At 47.4% G+C, this 19,135-nt stretch overlaps 7 protein-coding genes across 7 annotated transcripts; 4 read left to right on the forward strand and 3 right to left on the reverse strand.

The window, feature by feature from the left end:
- Nucleotides 1-302: 302 nt before the first annotated feature.
- GL218_00378 (40S ribosomal protein S5) lies at nucleotides 303-1,230 on the forward strand (the record flags this gene model as incomplete). The annotated part of the gene is made up of 4 exons (XM_033576793.1): nucleotides 303-402; nucleotides 485-524; nucleotides 676-859; nucleotides 913-1,230. 4 exons carry the CDS (start codon nucleotides 303-305, stop codon nucleotides 1,228-1,230), a joined length of 642 nt encoding a protein of 213 aa, XP_033441502.1.
- A 394-nt stretch (nucleotides 1,231-1,624) lies between these two features.
- GL218_00379 (putative acyl- n-acyltransferase protein) lies at nucleotides 1,625-2,515 on the reverse strand (the record flags this gene model as incomplete). The annotated part of the gene is made up of 1 exon (XM_033576794.1): nucleotides 1,625-2,515. One exon carries the CDS (start codon nucleotides 2,513-2,515, stop codon nucleotides 1,625-1,627), a length of 891 nt encoding a protein of 296 aa, XP_033441503.1.
- Nucleotides 2,516-3,339: 824 nt separating this feature from the next.
- Nucleotides 3,340-4,184, reverse strand: GL218_00380 (3-oxoacyl-[acyl-carrier-protein] reductase FabG; the record flags this gene model as incomplete). The annotated part of the gene is made up of 2 exons (XM_033576795.1): nucleotides 3,340-4,054; nucleotides 4,123-4,184. 2 exons carry the CDS (start codon nucleotides 4,182-4,184, stop codon nucleotides 3,340-3,342), a joined length of 777 nt encoding a protein of 258 aa, XP_033442069.1.
- A 667-nt stretch (nucleotides 4,185-4,851) lies between these two features.
- Nucleotides 4,852-7,884, forward strand: GL218_00381 (Hypoxia up-regulated protein 1; the record flags this gene model as incomplete). Its single annotated transcript, XM_033576796.1, has 1 exon — nucleotides 4,852-7,884. One exon carries the CDS (start codon nucleotides 4,852-4,854, stop codon nucleotides 7,882-7,884), a length of 3,033 nt encoding a protein of 1,010 aa, XP_033442068.1.
- Nucleotides 7,885-9,061: 1,177 nt separating this feature from the next.
- Nucleotides 9,062-10,535, forward strand: GL218_00382 (Aspartic protease PEP1; the record flags this gene model as incomplete). The annotated part of the gene is made up of 3 exons (XM_033576797.1): nucleotides 9,062-9,326; nucleotides 9,391-9,505; nucleotides 9,572-10,535. 3 exons carry the CDS (start codon nucleotides 9,062-9,064, stop codon nucleotides 10,533-10,535), a joined length of 1,344 nt encoding a protein of 447 aa, XP_033442067.1.
- Nucleotides 10,536-12,150: 1,615 nt separating this feature from the next.
- Nucleotides 12,151-12,939, reverse strand: GL218_00383 (uncharacterized protein; the record flags this gene model as incomplete). Its single annotated transcript, XM_033576798.1, has 3 exons — nucleotides 12,151-12,541; nucleotides 12,640-12,729; nucleotides 12,878-12,939. 3 exons carry the CDS (start codon nucleotides 12,937-12,939, stop codon nucleotides 12,151-12,153), a joined length of 543 nt encoding a protein of 180 aa, XP_033442066.1.
- A 2,592-nt stretch (nucleotides 12,940-15,531) lies between these two features.
- GL218_00384 (uncharacterized protein) lies at nucleotides 15,532-18,606 on the forward strand (the record flags this gene model as incomplete). Its single annotated transcript, XM_033576799.1, has 1 exon — nucleotides 15,532-18,606. The coding sequence occupies one exon, from the start codon at nucleotides 15,532-15,534 to the stop codon at nucleotides 18,604-18,606; it is 3,075 nt and encodes a 1,024-aa protein (XP_033442065.1).
- Nucleotides 18,607-19,135: the final 529 nt, after the last annotated feature.

Consider the following 19,135-nt stretch of genomic DNA (forward strand, 5'->3'; position numbering starts at 1 on the left):
ATCATGGGTGTGGTGCCCCTAAATGTTAATTTAGGGTACGTATCTAGCTATCACGTGAAGCCACCTTATCTTTTCTGCTGCCAACTGCCACCGCCTGTAATAAACCGACGCGCCTGATTGGCCTTCTCGCACTAACCACTGAGCCCTAGCGCACCAATTCTACCCACGAATTTCAATCGGATGTACCCGGCCAAAATTTCTATCTCGAACTTCAACAGTGGAATTTCGCGATCCTCCCCACCACCAACGTTCGACCTTCTAATAACCACCAATCTCCCAGCCAGAACGCCAGAACAATCAAGATGTCTGACAACGGCGAGGTCGAGGTCGAATCCACCAACTACCAGGTCCTTCCTAAGGACGTTGTCTCCGAGATTGGCAGCATCAAGCTTTTCAACCGATGTACGTTTTTTTCTTCTTCTATCGCCTACGACTTTCTTTCTTATTCGACCCTTGGAGCATTGCGACTGACTCTTTAAAACAGGGAGCTACGAGGATGTTGAGATTCGCGACATCTCGTTGACGTAAGTTCACTACTCGATCCTCTACGTCTCGATTCGACTTGAAAATCTGGGTTTAGGCGACGCGACATCTAGCCTTGATTCTTGAAGAAAACGCATGGAGAATCGTAACAAGAAAATTTAGGACAGTACACTAACAGTACAATCTCGATAGCGATTATATCCAGATCCGATCTCCCGTCTACATTCCTCACTCCGCTGGTCGTTATGCCGCCAAGCGATTCCGCAAGGCCAACTGCCCTATCATCGAGCGATTGACTAACTCGCTCATGATGCACGGCCGCAACAACGGCAAGAAGCTCAAGGCTGTCCGAATTGTTGCCCACTCTTTCGAGATCGTAAGGAATCAGGAGTCGATTTTTCAACGTGGCAAAAGACTAATATCGCATAGATCCACCTCATGACCGACCAGAACCCCATCCAGATCGCTGTTGACGCTATTGTCAACTGCGGCCCCCGAGAAGACAGCACCCGTATCGGTTCCGCTGGCACCGTCCGACGACAGGCTGTCGATGTGTCCCCTCTCCGACGAGTTAACCAGGCTATTGCTCTGCTCACCACTGGTGCCCGAGAGGCCTCTTTCCGCAACGTCAAGTCGATTGCCGAGTGCCTAGCTGAAGAGCTGATCAACGCTGCCAAGGGAAGCAGCAACTCGTACGCCATCAAGAAGAAGGACGAGCTGGAGCGTGTCGCCAAGAGCAACCGATAAAAGGGGTGCAGTTTCTGGGTTTTCTTCGGCGTGGACGATCTGGGCATTTTACACTCTGCATTTGTGCGTTTCTGGCTCAGGCGGGATGCGGTTCTATGGCATACTAGTCACATAGGCCTCTTCAATAAAGGCTCTGCCCGTGTGGGCAAATCATGAACTGAAATCAAGTAATTCCCGAAACGATACTGGTGCTATAGCATTTATTTTGCTCTACTGATATGGTTCTCGCAAATGCAATAGCATCCGCAAACGAAATTAGTCATAATTGACTTGGTATCTTTGTAAGAATAGCAACGCAACGCCAACCGATGAAGTAGTGCTTATACTACCACCCTCGTGCTCCTAATATCAAAGCTTAAGCAATTCTGATATTCCTTTAAGCCTGCTTGTAGCACTATACTTTCGGGTTTCCCTCCTTGATATGTAGTCGTAAAAACATCCCTACGTGCGGAATACCCTCCTCGTACCATTTACCCATGCCTTCATCAACTTTGAAACCCCATCTCTCATAGAGTTTAATCACACTCTCCTGGGCGTGACAGCATACCAAGCCGTTCCACTTGGGAATATCGCCAGCCACGCCAACTTTGAGCTGATCCATGCCTAGCTCCGTGACGCTAGGGTTGAAGAAGGTTGGATTGTCCTCAAGCCACTTCTTGGCTGCTCGCCACAACTGGCCCGCGATGTGATGGCCCCGAAACTCGGGAATCACTGCCATGCGCCCTAGTTTAACATACGGCTCCTTTCCATCGTGGTACGTTGTAGGCCGATCTGCACCGAAAGGTAAAGCAGAAGCTTGCCGCTCCTCGTCTACAGACGTCAGGGTTCTGGCTCGAGGCCTTGCAGTTCCGGAAGAAGCAGCAGTGCCGTCACCCTTCTTCTCGTTGTCACTCTCGTCATCTAGTAGCACGTTATCCACGTACCTTCCGCCCGGCTGGGGATGCGGCGGGTGCGGAAACGGCACAATTCGCAGGGTTCCGATAGGTAAGCTGCGGGTCTCAGACTTGCGGGGCCTGATGACTTCGCCGGAGTGCGGGTCGCGCTCCTCGGGCGCGGTGGTCAAGTTCACGCTGGCGTACATGACCCAGTGGCAGGAGCGCGCGTCGTCCGGATCGTGCTCGTTAGTTAGCGGGACGCCTTGCTCGTGCACGAAGACGGCCTCGCGCACCTCCATCGCGTCGCTGAACGTCTTGGGCACATGTCCTGGTTGCTGGTAGTAAGGCCGCGTGCGGTCGTAGCCGTCCAGCCGCGTGGGTTCTAGGTGCGAGATGAATGGTGTGCCCATTTTGGGATGGGGGGGTTTATCTTTCCGGTTCGGGTTGGGTTGGTGGATTAGTGGCGGGGGAGTTTGCTCCGTAGGGACTTGGCTTAAGCCCGGGGTTGACGATCACTCTTAGTTTCTTTGTGATTTTCCTTTTTGTGTTCTCTGGGTAAGTTGGTTTTGTTTGATGACTCGAGAATAAAAGGTGAAAACGTAGTTTCCCTTCTATATTTATTCCAAATAGAGGAAGTAGACGATCACTTTGGTAACTGTGGTTGATAGACAAATGAACGGTGTATGTGCTGTGATGATGGCCACGATAGGATGCCTGAGATGTAAGCAAGGATAAATTAGGGGGGTAAAAGTAAGGCTGTGACTAATGAGAAAGTCACAGAGTTCGGAAGGGGCCCAGAATAATGGAAATGGGGTGTACGAAACTGAAACGAGATCGTCGAGGTCAAGGTTCACTAAGTTGAGTCATCGAGGACCAAAGCTGAAGGAGCGGGGGTTACACAGGTTGCCACGGAGCCGACAGTTCCATCCGGCGTCTAATTTTGCCACCCCGTCGTCTCGGCACGGCGCGTGAACTGCGGATACTTTTACCGACGCTTGCCGACAAGAGGTACCAGTCTTAGATGGAGTCTTCTTAATTAATTATATAAAAAATTAGGTAACATTCAAGAATTGAATTTTAAGCATTCTGAAGAGAGAGTAAGATTAGGTACCTAAGAACAGAAGAAATAACTCAGGTACCTAACCTAGTCACTTCCATTAGTGTTGTGTTACCTTAAAATACATCTTAGTTCGAACAAGCGGACTTGAAACGGTAGCTTCGAGTCAATATATCACTATTTAAGACCACCACTTAACAATATGCTTTGACCCGTTAAGTATCCCGTCCTGCATATCATAGTAACAATATTGGCGCATTCTTGAGGCGTTCCTAGCCTTCCCACCGGGATATTCCTGACGTCGCCCGGAGTGCCCTCGACAAACTTCTCGTCGGGTATCATTCCCGTTTCCCCAATCATAGCCGGAGCTACATCATTGACAGTAATTCCTACCTTTGCGTGCTTCATTGCCAGGTTCTTCATTAGACCTGTTAAGCCCGCCTTAGAAGCCGCATAATGGCAAGCGTTGATGCCACCTCCTTGTGCAGCTATCGAAGAGATGAAAATAATCCGACCCCACCCCTGAGCTTCCATATGGGGAATGCTCAACTTGGTCAGAATAAAAGAAGCCCGCAAATTCACATTGATAGTATAGTCGAATTCTTCCAAGCTCACATCCAAGATACCGTTGCGTCGCTTCCCGTAGCCTGCGTTGGAAACTAGTATATCTGGGCCGTCTTGACCGTGTTGTTCCTTGATTTCACGAAATAGTCGCTCGATCTCTTCAGCCGAGCCAGTATCGACACGATGGACGGTGACCTTGCGGCTTCCGCTGCCAGCCGACTTGCGAAGCTCCTCAGCTAAGTCGTCTACTGGCTGTCTATTGTGGAAACATGTCAGGGCGAGGGAAGCCCCATGGGCCCACAAGTCCTGAGCACATGCAGAGCCGATGCTATGATTCGTCAACACTGTATAGACAATTTATCTACTTGTGCATATGAATATATGGTGTTAGCATACCCTCCAGAAGCGCCCGTTATGAGGGCGAGACGACCACTGATTTCATTATCGACTCTAGGCATGGTTATTGGACGGGATGAAGGCTGTTGGAATTTAGGGTTTAAGGTAGGTAATATTTACCAAGTTTACCTTAGGTACACATTAAAACGTAAAGGCCGAGATTGTACCCCATACTTCTTCTTCAATGCGCGGGGGAATCTACCTTACTGGAGATGGTGTACAAGAATGCGCCAGCCACAAGTACCTACATAGCTGTTCTTTCTTAAAGTTCTTAAAGTGGGGTATTCTAAGAATTTCCACATTCGTAGCATTTTAGTTCCATAATTCACTATCGAGCCAATTATATCATTATCGGTGGCTTCTATGAAAAGTGTCAGCCACGTGCAAGGATTTATTTTCAACAAGTTGTCCTCTTTGTAAGAGAATAATACGTACTTTTTTGGGGGGGCCAAGCTCGCGCGGTGAGGTCAGAAAGCTGGCTTGAAATATGTACATAGCTTGGTTTTCCGTTTAGTTAAGGCCAGATTCTACATAATAGAATAAAAGAAATTATTTATAACAAGGCAACAGGCTGGAGCCTCACAAATAAAGTTGCATTCAAATTTCCCTCTTTTAAAAACTAAAAGCATCAACTTTGTTTGATTGCTCTTATAACCTTTTCTTGTAGCTGGTCTCAAAATCTTTTTGCGGCGAGCTTCTCGCCAATCACCCCTCTTCAACCCGCCCATCATGGCACAAATATTCTCCCCTCGATCAATACTACTCTGTGTAGTTTTCTTTTTCTCTACGAATGTCCTCGCTATATCTGCTGTTCTCGGTATAGATCTCGGTACCGAATACATAAAAGCCACACTCGTCAAGCCTGGTATTCCTCTCGAGATCGTCCTAACTAAAGATTCGCGAAGAAAAGAAACCTCCGCAGTCGCATTCAAACCCTCGCAAAATGCCCCTAAGAGTGGCTCATATCCCGAGAGGGCATATGGCTCCGATGCCATGGCTCTTGCAGCTCGGTTTCCTGGCGATGTTTACCCTAACCTCAAGACCCTTCTTGGTCTTCCCACAGACGACCCGATCGTGACGGAGTACACTGCAAGGCACCCTGGCCTACAATTAGAGGCACACAAGACCCGAGGTACAGTCGCGTTCAAGAGCCAGGCTACTGCTAAGGAAGAAGCATGGATGGTAGAAGAATTATTAGCAATGGAGCTTCAGAGCATACAGCGCAACGCCGAATTAATGGCCGGTTCCGACGACAACGTTCGATCTGTGGTTATTACGGTCCCGCCATTCTATACCGTCGAAGAGAAACGTGCTGTGGAATTGGCCGCCGAGCTCGTTGGTCTTAAGGTTCTATCCCTTATTAGTGATGGTCTTGCTGTTGGGTTGAACTACGCTACGAGCCGAACATTCCCTACTATTAGTGAGGGAGCGAAGCCAGAGTATCACATGGTCTTTGACATGGGAGCTGGATCTACCAAGGCAACTGTCATGAAGTTCCAAGGCCGAACTGTCAAGGATATCGGCAAATTCAACAAGACGGTTCAGGAAGTACAAGTCGTCGGAGCCGGCTGGGATAGGACTCTAGGCGGTGACGCTCTCAACTACTTGATTGTGGACGACATGATCTCCAAGTTTGTTGAGACACCCACTGCTAAAAAGGCCTCTGTTACGGCAGAGAGCGTTCGGGGTCACGGACGAGCTATGGCGAAACTTCTGAAGGATGCCGAAAGATTAAGACATGTCCTTAGCGCCAATGTCGATACTTCCACTGGTTTCGAGGGCCTTTATGATGATATTGACTTTAGGTACAAGATTACTCGAGCAGACTTTGAGAAGTTGGCTGAAGCGCATGCCGAGAGAGTTAGCGCCACCGTCCAAAAGGCCCTAGAGGTAGCCGAACTTGACATCAACCAGCTTGACTCTATCATTCTTCACGGCGGTTCCTCGCGGACGCCTTTCGTTCAGAAGCAGCTTGAAAAGATTGCTAGCGGCGACAAGCTCCGTAGCAACGTCAATTCAGACGAAGCAGCAGTGTTTGGCGCAGCTTTCCGGGCTGCAGAACTTAGCCCCAGCTTCCGAGTCAGGGAAATCAGGATCTCTGATAGCTCATTCTTCTCAGCGGGAATGAAATGGACGAATCCCCAAGACAAACCTCAACAGCAACGACTTTGGACCGAGCGATCTCTCCTCGGTGCTGCCCCGAAGGAAGTCACTTTCACAAACCACGAGGATTTCTCGGTCCGTTTCTATCAACAGGTACCATCAGCCGACGGTACCGCAGTAGACCGGGAGACAAAAGCCTTGACTACGAAGAACCTGACGGCGTCTGTTGCATCTCTCGTCGAGAAGGGTTGCGCTACCTCCGATATTCATTTCAAGGTTAAGCTACGACTCAGCACTGAAAATGGAGAGGTAGAAGTTGACAAGGCTGCCATTGAGTGTGAGGCTGAGGTACAGGAAAAGGAAGGTTCGGTCATGGATGGTGTGAAGAACCTCTTTGGATTTGGTAAGAACAAGGACCAGCAACCTTTGAAAGAAGGCGAAGAAGCCTCTGAGGGTGCCTCGACCACCGAGTCCACTGATACGGCTACGACCTCTTCTGTGGAATCTGGCTCTACTTCGACGACTGCAACTGAGTCGACATCTGCTGAATCTGCGGAGGGTAGCCCGGTGCCAAAGAAGAAGCAACTCGTTGTGGTTCCGATTGACTACATCGTAAAGAAGGCGGGTATTCCAGGTCTATCAAAAGCAGACCTTACCAAGTCAAAGGATCGCATCAAGGCTTTTGAGGCTTCGGATAAATCTCGACGATTGAGGGAAGAAGCACTGAACCAACTTGAAGGCTTTACCTACAGGGTTAGGGATCTACTAGAGAGCGAATCTTTCGTGGCTGCGTCTACCCCAGAAGAGCGAGCTAAGCTAGAAAAGAAGGCTAGTGAAGCTAGCGAATGGCTCTATGATGATGGAGCTGACGCATCTCGTGAGGCGTTCAAGGCCAAACTCAAGGGTCTAAAAGATATCGTTTCTCCCATAGAGAAGAGGATTGAGGAAACACAAAAGAGGCCAGAACTAGTTAAGAGCCTACGAAGCACAATAGACCAGACGACCACTTTCATTGATACTATCAAGGGGAAGATCGCCGAGGCTGATGCATACATATCCTCTCTCAGTTCTAGCACTACTTCGACAAGTGAAACAGCTTCTACCGTCACCTCGGCCCCGTCTAAAGATGCTGGTGAGTTTGACGGTCTTGAGGATGAAGAAACCACAACTTCGACAACTACTACAGCCGCTGCAGAGGACCGCGGCCCGGCACCACCCCTTTACACTTTCGATGACCTCAAGGAGATCACGGATCTTTCAAAGTCCGTCATCGATTGGTTAGAGGAGAAAATTGCCGAACAGGAAAAGCTACCCGAGGCAGCGGATCCCGTACTGTTAGCCAAGGACCTCATAGAGAAGACCAAGAAGCTCGAGAAGGCTGGCATGGACTTAGCAATGAAGAGCGTCAGAAGTTATGAAAAGAGTAAGAAGAAGAGCAGCTCGAAGAAGCCGAGCAAGAGTAAAGCTAAGAAGGGATCTACTAAGACGGGTACCGACGGCTCGAAGCCGACGGTAGAATCCAAGGACGGGGAAAACTACATCAAGTTCGGAGAAGGAGGCAAGGGTCCGACTCCAGAGGAGATCGAGGAGATGATCAAGCGTTTGTCCAAGGAACAACAGAATAAGGAGGAACCTAGGACAAAGCATGATGAGCTATAGAAGTGATAGATAGATCTTGATGAATTATATGACGTAACTAGACAAAATATTTGCCAGTTTCGAACTTATTGAGGTTGTATAATAATAACATTTGATACGGACGCCCTTACGTCTAGGCATATTTAATGATTAATCGTATAGGCTATGTTCTACTACTGTGTAAATGAAGCACTTAATGTTGAGTACCTTAGGTATGTTTGTCTCTTCCAAACATGGATAGTCGTAGTCGGCTCAGACAATATCTATAGGTATCTGATGTTCGTACAAGACTCCACCCTTTTTCCTGTAATAGGCCGTTTGTCATCGTCATACGTGGTACATGATTCTTTTCTTATGCACGTATTAGGAAATTTCAGACAAGTCCAACGAGTTGAATGAACATTATCGGAAGGGGAGATACAGAGTTAAACTAGACACAGTAGTTTAGAACTCACTTTGGTTGTATGGATAGGTAGGTATCTTATACCAAGTTAAAGCCTAGGTAGGTAGCTAACTAGGTACATATGTTCATATTGATATCATGAGTCGATCTGGTCATAAGCTGGTTACATGTATATGCCTGCCTACCTGGTACGCTAGTAAGTAATTTAAAGTGCTTAAGAAGTTTAAGAGACATGGAAGTTACATGGCAGTGTTTGTCTATAGGTACATGTCTACATTTAATTCATATAAATGCAGCTGCGCAAGATTACACGGGTTCCACAGTCCTTCAATCCAAAGGCAGCTGCGGATATCCGGCTTGGCAAGGTCGCCGACGGCTGTAAAATCTGATGTCTTCATGTTTGAGGTTGTTTAAGGTTAGGGAGGTAGCTGGGAGCAATCACCCAAAGCACGCGCCTGCCACAGGGGTATACCCAACTATCAAACTATCACCTGCAGCTTTAGTGAAGCATCTCATCACTTAGGTAACACGTCCCAGCGATTCACTTAACTTGGGAAGTACATATGCACACTGTAGTTGCCTAAAGTACTTAATCTTGAAGGGTAGTTGCACACGTTCATATCACAACATGCTCATAGGAGGTACCTACCCAAAACACCATTTCTTATTTCCTAGGATACTCCTTTTAATAAATTTTCTCTTCTTCTTTTCTAATAAATTCCTCCTTCCCATGCGTTTTTACTCTCCCCTCGGCACAAGAAGTCCTACCATTAGATCACCAAAAGGTTCATCAAAATGGCGTACTTCCCTAGTGTCCGTGTGGTGGTGATGCTTTGCCTCTCCTTTTTCACTACTACTGTTTGGACCCTGGCCCTTGTTCCTAAGACTGGCAAAACGCTTTCTCTTCCTCTATCTCACAATGCTGATGTCCCTCGTCATGGCCCTACCGATTATCTCAAAACTCTGAAGAAGTACAACCTCAATGTCCCCGAGGGCTTACAGCAGGTTGTTGATGCCCACAAAGCCGCCACCAACAACAAGATCGTTGCAGGCGAACCTGGTAAGTTAAGCAGCGTGTGGACCCTCTAAGAGAATTAGACAGTTATAACTAACAACAACACTAGGAAGTTCTGCTCCGGCCGCTGCTCACGATGGTGATCTTCTCTGGCTCACTCCTGTCAGCATCGGTGACCCCCCTCAACAACTGTACCTGGATCTAGATACTGGATCGTCTGATACGTACGTTGTCATTATAGACTCATCGTACTTCATAATGTAATCGATGTATACTAACAAGTAATGTAGCTGGATCTTCTCGACCGACACGGATAAGACTGAAGTGGCCGGACAGACCCTTTGGGATCCCAGCAAGTCATCGTCAGCCAACAAGATTCAGAACTGTACTTGGTCTATCATCTATGGCGACTTTTCTACCTCTCAGGGTATTTGTTATAAGGATACTCTCATACTTGGAAATCTCTCGATTCCCAACATGACAATCGAGTCGGCTACATCGGTGTCAACCATGTTTACCGAGTCTGCGAATATGTCCGGCCTTGTAGGATTAGCCTGGCCTTCCATAGCTCAGATGCTACCACCCCAGAAGACCCTTCTTGATCTTCTACCCAATGTGCTGAGCCAACCTTTGTTCACAGTCGACCTGCGTCACAACAGCAGTGAGGGCTCCTTCAACTTCGGATACATCGACGATAGCCTGCATACTTCGGATATTAAGTATATCGATGTGAATACGACGGATGGCTACTGGGCTGTTCAACAGACGGGCTTCTCCATTGGTGGCTCAGACGTCAAATATGAGTTCAGCGAGGCACGAGATATCATTGTTGATACTGGCTCTACTCTATTCTTTGCCCCAGAGGAAGCGGTCAAGACGTATTTCGGTAGCGTCCCCGGTGCCAACTACTCGTACACGGATTACGGATGGGTGCTTCCCTGCAACACAACCCCACCCGACTTCGTTTACGAGCTCGGAGATACACAGGGCAACAGACTTGCCGGCTCGGTGCCTGGTGCTTACTTTGTGTACGCCCATTCGACTGACGAGCTGTGCTATGCTGGTTTACAATCCCTCAGCTCCTTTACCGACATGCCAAGCATTTTTGGCGATGTATTCCTCAAGAGCGGATTTGCCGTCTTCGACATCGCGAACAAGAAGTTTGGGATGGCCCCAAAGCCCGTGAACACCAATAATGATAAACGAGACTTGGATGCTCGCGATGAGGTTAAAAATGTTGTCGAACATATTTGAAGCAAGGGATAATATGGAATCAATTTGCTGATTTGCATTGTACGAATGATACGAGAGCTCTTTGCGTTTAATTGTTTTGGCTTCCGTTGTTGGGGAGGTTCACCTACTCAACTTAGACTTTCATGATGTTTACTTTGCGTACCTACGCGGTATGTATTCATCTTAACCTCGATCGGTAAAATAGGCAAATAAGATAGTTGTGGCAATAGTCATGGAACTGATTCCACGAACCCTCACTTGTACTTCGTCTCTCCTCTAGGCGGAGATAACCTATGTGACCCGTCGTACCTAAATCTTCGTAAACTTCCCGTCTTTCTCTAATTCTGCCAATTCATTTCCCTATTCTTTCTTTAACTTGTGTGTAGCGTAGTGGCGGTGGTGCTAGGCTCTTGTAAGAGTTCGTCTACGAGAGGGGCTTACGTGGATTTTCGCCTCGAGACACGAACTTTGGCGTTGAAAGGCCGGCAGATGGTATGTTCGTACGTGGTGTAATTTGAGGTTCTGGGTAGATAGGCGACGGCAAAGGGCTCGGTTATAAGCACGGCATATATATTTTACCTGAGTGCCGTTGGTTTGTTCTAGTACGAGTTTGCCTTTTGCCGAGTCAGTAAACCTAATATCGAATTTTGTAAATCATTATCACTAATAAGCATGTATAGGGTGTTGAGCTTGTCTGGTATGAATATTATTAATTATGATTAATTATGATTACTGCTGTTGACGTATAAGATGACAATTGATTAGAACATCTCAAAACTCAGGGACGAGCATGCATTAATTTGAGCGAGATGCATTAGATGTACTCCTTGAACGATAAAAGCATCTATGTACAATAACAGACCCTTCTCTACTACTAAGGCCAGCTGATGAGATACGACATATGCATGCATCCATAGTCCATGACGACGGCCTCTGGCCCGCTTTCGCAATCGTTCCAACCTCGCGGGGCGGCGGCGACGGCGTTGTTCAAGAAACATAAAATCCTATGCCATGCTAAAATGCCAAGTGAGATGAGCGCTTCGTAGCACGCTCTGTCTGTCCATTAACTATCAGGACCCAACCCCTTAATTTCACCCCACTACGGCCGCCGCCTCCTTATTCATGATGCTACTGTTTAAAAAAAAGGGGGTGATCCTAAGATTGAAAAATGGTCGAGAAAAGGAAGATGGACGCCTTCAACGCCAGACGGACAAGAATATAACGTCGTCGCGTCTTTTCTCTAAACGAGGGGATATCTTGAGGGTTGTTGTAAATTCGGGTTCGTGAGACTAGGAAAATGGGCGGTTCTCGTTCGCCCCCGTTTGCCGACGAGAAAAAAATCGAATGGTCCAAGGCTCGCTTGTGGTCGGATCCCAGAACGCGGGAGCAAGGATTGGTTTCATCCGGGGTACGGGTATCCAAGTTACTCCAACTGAGGCGATCTGAACTCTTGTCCAAGTTCGGTTCCGTGGGGTTCGATGGAGGAAGTTCGTAGGTTACGCAAATGTGTCTCCTTTACCATTCCGCTGGGAAGAATACGAAACTTGATGGAAGCCAAAAAGCGATAAAAATTCAACTCGTGCCGGATTAAGGGAGCGCAGGTTCAAAAAAGTTGTTGAAACGCAGTTATGCCGATTTAGTTGTCGCGGTCACCACCATCTTTAGAAACGTAGACATAGTCAGTAAAAGTTCGAGAACAAGCGGCGCCGTCACCAGAGGAGCTATGTTTGACAAGTACGTATTCACCTTCGCTGGCTGTGGGGGTCGGAGGCATAGCTCCTCCATGGGCAGGTGCTTGCTGTACCTGTTTAGCAGTTCCTGGTCGCGACCTTTGCTGCTGCTGTGCGAGATCCTTCTCTGTAGATGCCGCCTTGCCAAACGCATCGCTAATGGCTTGCCGTTGAGACCGGGGGCTCACGCTACCGGGGACTCCCGGGGGGTTCTGCTTCTTCAGTCGTTCTTCCATCTCCTTAATTCTAGCCTCGAGGGCCTCTAATTCGGTCTGGCCACTGTTGACTTGCTGTTTTCTAGTCATGAGAAAACCCAGTATTAGTGGCCGTTGGTCAAGGTCGCGTAATAAGAGAACTACGTCTCTGAAGATTAGGGAACTTGGCATGGGCCATACCGCTTGTCAATTTGTTCGTCTAGGTCGGCAAGGCTGTTTTCAATCCGAAAGATATCCATCAGCTCTTGACTGAAAGATCGGGCAATCGTACTATACGGAGGAGGTTGTGTTAGCTTTGGTATGGCTTGAAGAATTTGGTTTGTTTTATTTTATTTTATTTTTGGTAAGGCCTTCCCCTTACTAGCGACGGGGAGAATAGCGAACAAGGAAATCAACGGGTAATAGCTAGTAAACTCACGATTGAGGTCGGCGGCCATTGGGTTGCCAGTCGCGGTCGAGTTCCTCGTCGGTGGGGTTCATGTTGGGCAAAAAATTTACGTTGTCGTCGTACATAAAAGGTTGAATAAAGGAAAATGGTGTAGAAGTCGCAGAAGTCGTCCAGCTCAGAGTGCTGGGGGGAGGAGCTGGAGCTGGGTGGTATTATTATTGATAAAGTATTGGGAGTTGGCTTTTGGCGGTGGGGGATGAAAAGGCGGGTCGCAGAAAAAAATCGGGACGTAGGCTGGTAAAAACTGCCCTGACTTGCCTAGCAACTCATGGATGTTAGTATGGATGTTAGTTGTATTAGTGGATTTCAAAGGGACCGAATAGGTAAAACGAATAGCGAATAAAAAAAAGGGGGGTCAGGCGAACAGGTGGAACTCGAGCCTCGCGGTACCTGATTTATACCACCTGTTCTGCCAGTCCTGCCTGCCTGTCTTACTGTCTCACTGTCTTGTACTTGCACTTGCACTTCCGGAAAGGTAAGCTGGACTTGACTGAAACACTTCCGCATAAGAACTAATTAAGTCGCTATGCCCGGAATAGTGATAGAGGTATTCCGTAATTTATGTAATTAGTCGTAAGGGAAAAAAGGTATACGATACTTTGATACTTACAATGGTTTATTTGACGAGTTGATATAAGTAAATTGCTACTATCTTAAACCTGTAATCGTAATAAGAATAGTACTGTAATAAGAATCAATAAATTATCATCTTAATGGAAGAGGCAGATTTTTTGTATCTCTCTTCACCTGGCTAATAATTACTTCTTGGCGTCCTAAGCTGCTTTTTAGGATGAGCTCACGACGATCTCATCATTAGACGAGATGGTCCATGCATCCGAATTCAACAACGATGATCCAAATCAACTAGGTAATAGAGTCTTATTATTCCATTCGCATTATTTCGTATTATTTTACTTTATCATGCAAACCTTCCTATGGAATACGGATGCTGTTTGACATTAGATTGACGATGAAGTGATGATAACTTGCATAAGCTTGTATGCGTATTGTCACCTACATAAAATAAATCATCCAATGTTGATCTAACAATAATCTAACAATACTACTCTGTCCTATTCTAGTAACGTTCCTGAATTACTTCCCTACTAGAGTTACTTGGGGCTTACCTTGGGATAGGTACTTAATCTCCCTTGCTTTTATGCACGTCGTAACTGTTCAAACTTCGGTTCCCCTTATTCTTGCAGGACCTAATGTTCTATGTAGGGTAGTATTATTATTCAAACGCTCCATTGAAGACCTACTCCATTGAAACCAAACCTCATAGGCACATATGCGGACGCTTAGACGCGCGGGAAGCCGAGCTATGTATTAGTTAGGTAGCTTACTATTAATCTTTTAGACGTAGCGCCTCTCTTTTCGTTTCCTAAAGCTGTCCCTTCATATTATATTTTTCTTTAATAGGTTAGACATTCTTTAGTTTAGGATTCGTTTGGTAAGTCTTATGGGGACTCATATGTCTCGTGGAATTTAGGTATTTAGGTCAGGCATACTTATTCATCTCGAGGACTACCTAACTAGTGTCTAGTCAATCATTTGTACAGATATATTATACTCATTATACTCTCTAAGCATCAATATCAACCTTATGACATCGACTAGTCTATCTTCATCCTGGCCTTCTTGTATTGGGCACGTGCCTAGCAAGATCGCGTGTCTTGCTCACATGTGAAATTTAAAGATCTAACTGTCACGTCATCTAAGATAAGGATCTAGATGTTAATTGTTAACTATAGGAAATAGCAACCTATGATGAGACTAGATGTAAGTAATGACCGTTAATGTTAATAGATAGGCGGGATATCCTTGCTATTCGGTTAGTTGCTTATGTACCTAACGTAATATGTGTGTTAGGTAGAAAAGTGCCTTATTAGATTTTAAAAAAATTGCCAGCGCTACATATGTAGGTAAGAAGGAGATACCTGGTAAAGCTGCACAACCAGTTATTAATAGAAATGAATTCTAATATGAACCAAGTTGAGAGATATAACACAGTTAAATAATTATCTGCACATATATGTACATATGTACTACTATACGGAGCCTTTAAACTTTAACCTAAGAGGTAACTACTGATAGGTAGTACTTACCTGTAAGTATGTTGGTTAGGTAGATTAGTTCTGTAGTCAGGTAAAAAGGCACAGACCATATGCACTAACAGGGACGCTTGGACCTATGAACCCCCCCCAGATTCCGCATTCCAAATCCGCTCCAACAATCAATCTGGCAACATTCGCCGATCCATCACACGAATCATATACCACCGTGGCCTGCGACCTTGCGGATTACTGAATATACTTATTTTTAATCACGTGATTCATTCCCAACGACAAGGAACGGTGAAAAATATTCATCGCGAATAGCCTCATCTAAAACAGGCCTTAATAGTCGCCGTTCCGCCATTAAAGTGGTCGGAGTAGTCTTAACGGACTTCTACGACCCCTGTCAACTCTTATCGTACGCGTCATAACCGTGTTTTCCCCGTCGGAGCCGCCTAACAAAGGTGTATTTAGGCTTGCTGACAGTGACATTAGATCGTGGCGCCAATTCATCTTTTACAGAGACGCGACGGTCCCCTCGACCCCGGCCGAGGTGGATTCTGGGGCATGAATCAGAACCCGCCCGCATATACCCCCCTCGAAGCATTTGCTTTATTCCAAGAGCTTAAGAGAAACTTTCAGAACGGCCTGGTCATCGGTACCTTCAGTCGCGTCTCCGAGACCCTCAAGAAAACACCCTTGATATTTGAACAGGACGATTTTGATGCCGACCGACTAAGCCCCGAATCCCTTCAGGGATTTGCCCTACAATTACTTAGAGAAGAGCGGAAGGAGGAGAGGAGACGGGAAGCCGAAGCCGCTGCAGAAAAGAACAATGCCGGACTTTCACCAAACTCCAGGAAAAGAAAGCTTCAAAGCCCCCCTTTGTCTACTTTTCAAGAAGCCCTAGAGCAGACGGATAAGCTCCCTAATCTAGTGGAGAAGCTCTATATACGATTTCGAGATAATCTAATTAGGGAGATCAGAGAGGACGAAAGACGGTTCGACGAGCTTCAACGAGAGCTTGCTGAGATCGAACGGGGAGAATGGGATAATAGGCTTGTTCAGGAGCAACGTACGGAATCACCAGCGAGTAACGGGTTCCCAGCTGCCAACGATCCATTACCTGCGAGACCGGAGGGCCAAGCAGCACCGACGCCAACGCCGATACCACCAGTACAAATACAGGCACACACGCCGACACCGACGCCGACGCCAATATCGGTACAAGCACCGACAATATCATCAGCGTCAACGTTAACGGCAATATCAACATCAGTTCCGGTTCCTCCACAGACTCATGATCATAGCAGGAAAACCGAGCCGCCGCATACTCCTCAGCCGCCACAGGAGAGAAAAGTCGTACACTCAATTCCTCCATCGCTACCCCCACCTACTCGTCCTCCAAGTGAAGCACGTCACATTGCCCCTGATAATAGGCCACAAGAACTAGGGCGTCCAATAGGTAATACAACACCAGTTTTACAACATCCACAGACCGTTCAAGGGTATCCCGCACGTTCAGGTTCTGCCACGCCTCAGCCACCCGTCGTTGATGGCCTTCAGCGACCTGAAGGTGTCCCCAAAGGTCGAAGCCCCGCACCCATACAAACTAATCAACCCCAGCCCCATACTCCTAACCCTACTCCCGCGCCTGCTTTGAAATGGGAGCCTCCATATCAGCCTCCCCACCAGTCTTCTCCTCAACCTCCATTTCCGCCTTCTTATCAACCGCCACCGCCGCCGCTACAACATCAACCGACTCATCAGACTCCTGTTCCGTCTCCTCGACCCCCCTATAGTACGGGGGTCACCAGGCCTCCGACATATCCTCAGACCCCAACTAGCCTCCCTCAGTTACCCCAGAATTATGCAGGCGGTAGGCAGACTCCGGGACAGTACGGCCAAGTGTCTCGACCCTCAACGCAAGGATCCGCACCAGCATCTCCATCGGTGCTTTTACCGCCGCAAAGTGCGGGCCAGATACCCCCATCTCTTCAATCACTACCTTTAAATGCAACTCCAGACGGCGCAGGGCAACAGGTGCCGCAGCGGCGTCCAGCGTCGATCCCTACGGTAAGCTCGCCAGGTTCCAATATAGGACCCGGTCCTTTCGCCCAGCATCAAAGTTCGCACGTGCCGACTCAAACACCTGTTCGACCGCCTGCGGCATTATCAGAACCACATCCAGCTGCAAGCCCCCCCAAACCTCCCGTGCCGCCAACCCAATGGTCTCCGGCACCCGGTCCGGCCCGGCCTTCACATCCTCCGCAGACTCCCGTCCAAGCACCATCAGCGCCACCGACATCTCAACAGGGCCAATCAGCTTCGATATCATATAGCTCACCATATAACCAACAAGCCCAGCCGGCTCAGCAAGCCGGTGCTATTGATTCTACTCAACGCCCACAAGTACCTCCACTACAGACCCCGGTAGCGGTACCTCAGCCTACGCGTCCACTATCAGCGAACCAAGTGCATACGCCGGTAGCTGTTTCTCCTCATATTATAAGGGGGCATGGAACTAAATGGACATCAACCCCTACGCCTGCAACACCACGTGTAGATGACGTGACCGGCTATTTTGATATCCAGAGCCCCGTCTACGAGCCAATTAGCCCACGTCCTCAGTCAGCACAGTTACCGAAGACTTCTCCTGAACAGAATGGGAAAAAGGATATACGAAAGACTCTACAGAAGCCCGATGTAACGCCCAATCGGCCTAGAGGTCGACCACGTATCACTCAGAAACCCTCTTCAGCGCAATCAGAGGAAGCCCTAGTAGACCCAGATCTCTCAGGAAGTAATATCAAGAACGAAGAGGCAACACCTCAGGCTCTCGAGGATATTGGACATGCGACTACAGCAGATGAAAGTGGTGCTATCAGGGACCAGCCTGGCCCAAGCCAGTTGTCTAACAAACGGAAACGTCAAGAGAGTCCTCCGAATCGGGCTCCGCCAACACCGGCAACGCACGTTTTATGGACACGTTCGTTCAATAAGATCAGCCAATCTGCATTGGATCAAATTATCAGTCATCGCCATGCTAATATGTTTGCGCATCCCGTGAAACCAAAAACGGCGCCAGGGTATTTCGAAATTGTGCTCCGGCCGCAGGATCTGAAAGGCATCCAGAAGGCGATCACTGCAGGGTCTAAAGCGGCATCAATAGCTGTAGCAACAATGCCTGATATTGATCCAAGTGCAACAAACGTCTGGCTTCCGATGTCAGTGGATCTAGTTCCACCGCGAGGCATAATAAATATCGCGCAGCTAGAGAGAGAGTTGGTTCACATGTTTGCTAATGCTATCATGTACAACCCGGACCCTTATCGTGGGTTCGGGCCTTCTTTCCTGAAATCGAATCGACGGGCTAGTCTAGAGGGTGACGGAGAAGACTACCGAGGCTACGAAGTAGATGAGAATGGGGTTGTAAAGGATACTCGTAGTATGTTTGGTGAGGTTGAGAAGTTATTAAGCGACCTCCGCAACGAGGTAGAGCGAAACGCACCTCCACCGACGGGCGTGCCACCATCTGCAAGCCGTAGTATGAGCGTAGCCGGTGGGGAGATGAACACAACCGAGGACGACGCAGACGAGCCAGCAGGGGATACCAGTAAAAGGCGAAGAATTAGGGGATAGTAGTAGCCTTGTAGCAAGTATAATGCTGATCCAAGTGAGATTAGCAATCTAGCTAATCGCCCTTCAAAGCCCATCTTTGAAGGGCGAGTCCATTTCAATATAAATATGCGCCAAGGTCAAGATTCAATTATGACTTTGGTTATGGACAACTCATTTTAAGATGCTTTTAGAATCTGATGTATGTGCTTTTTTTTTTAATATTTATATATACGACAGCAGCCTTCCTATGAAGTATATACATATATCAAATTATGTACATAAGGGAGGGGGTTGTACATGGGCCAAATTGTTGCCCCACATATGCGTGCACTTAAGAAGGCACATTACCTAATACACGAAGTACCTGATGTCCTTATGTCCTTACATATGTACATCACCTATGTACCTATTGTACCTATGTTAAGCAATGACGACCATCATTTTGATATGAGAAATACAATTCTTAATTACAATTCCTAATGGAATTCTACTAATGCAAGTGAAGATACCTAACCACATCTTCCATTACTTCCTTTCTAATAAGAATCCA

Source organism: Daldinia childiae (genome assembly GCF_008694065.1).
Source record: "Daldinia childiae strain JS-1345 chromosome Unknown Scaffold1, whole genome shotgun sequence".
Taxonomy (NCBI): Eukaryota; Fungi; Ascomycota; class Sordariomycetes; order Xylariales; family Hypoxylaceae; genus Daldinia; species Daldinia childiae.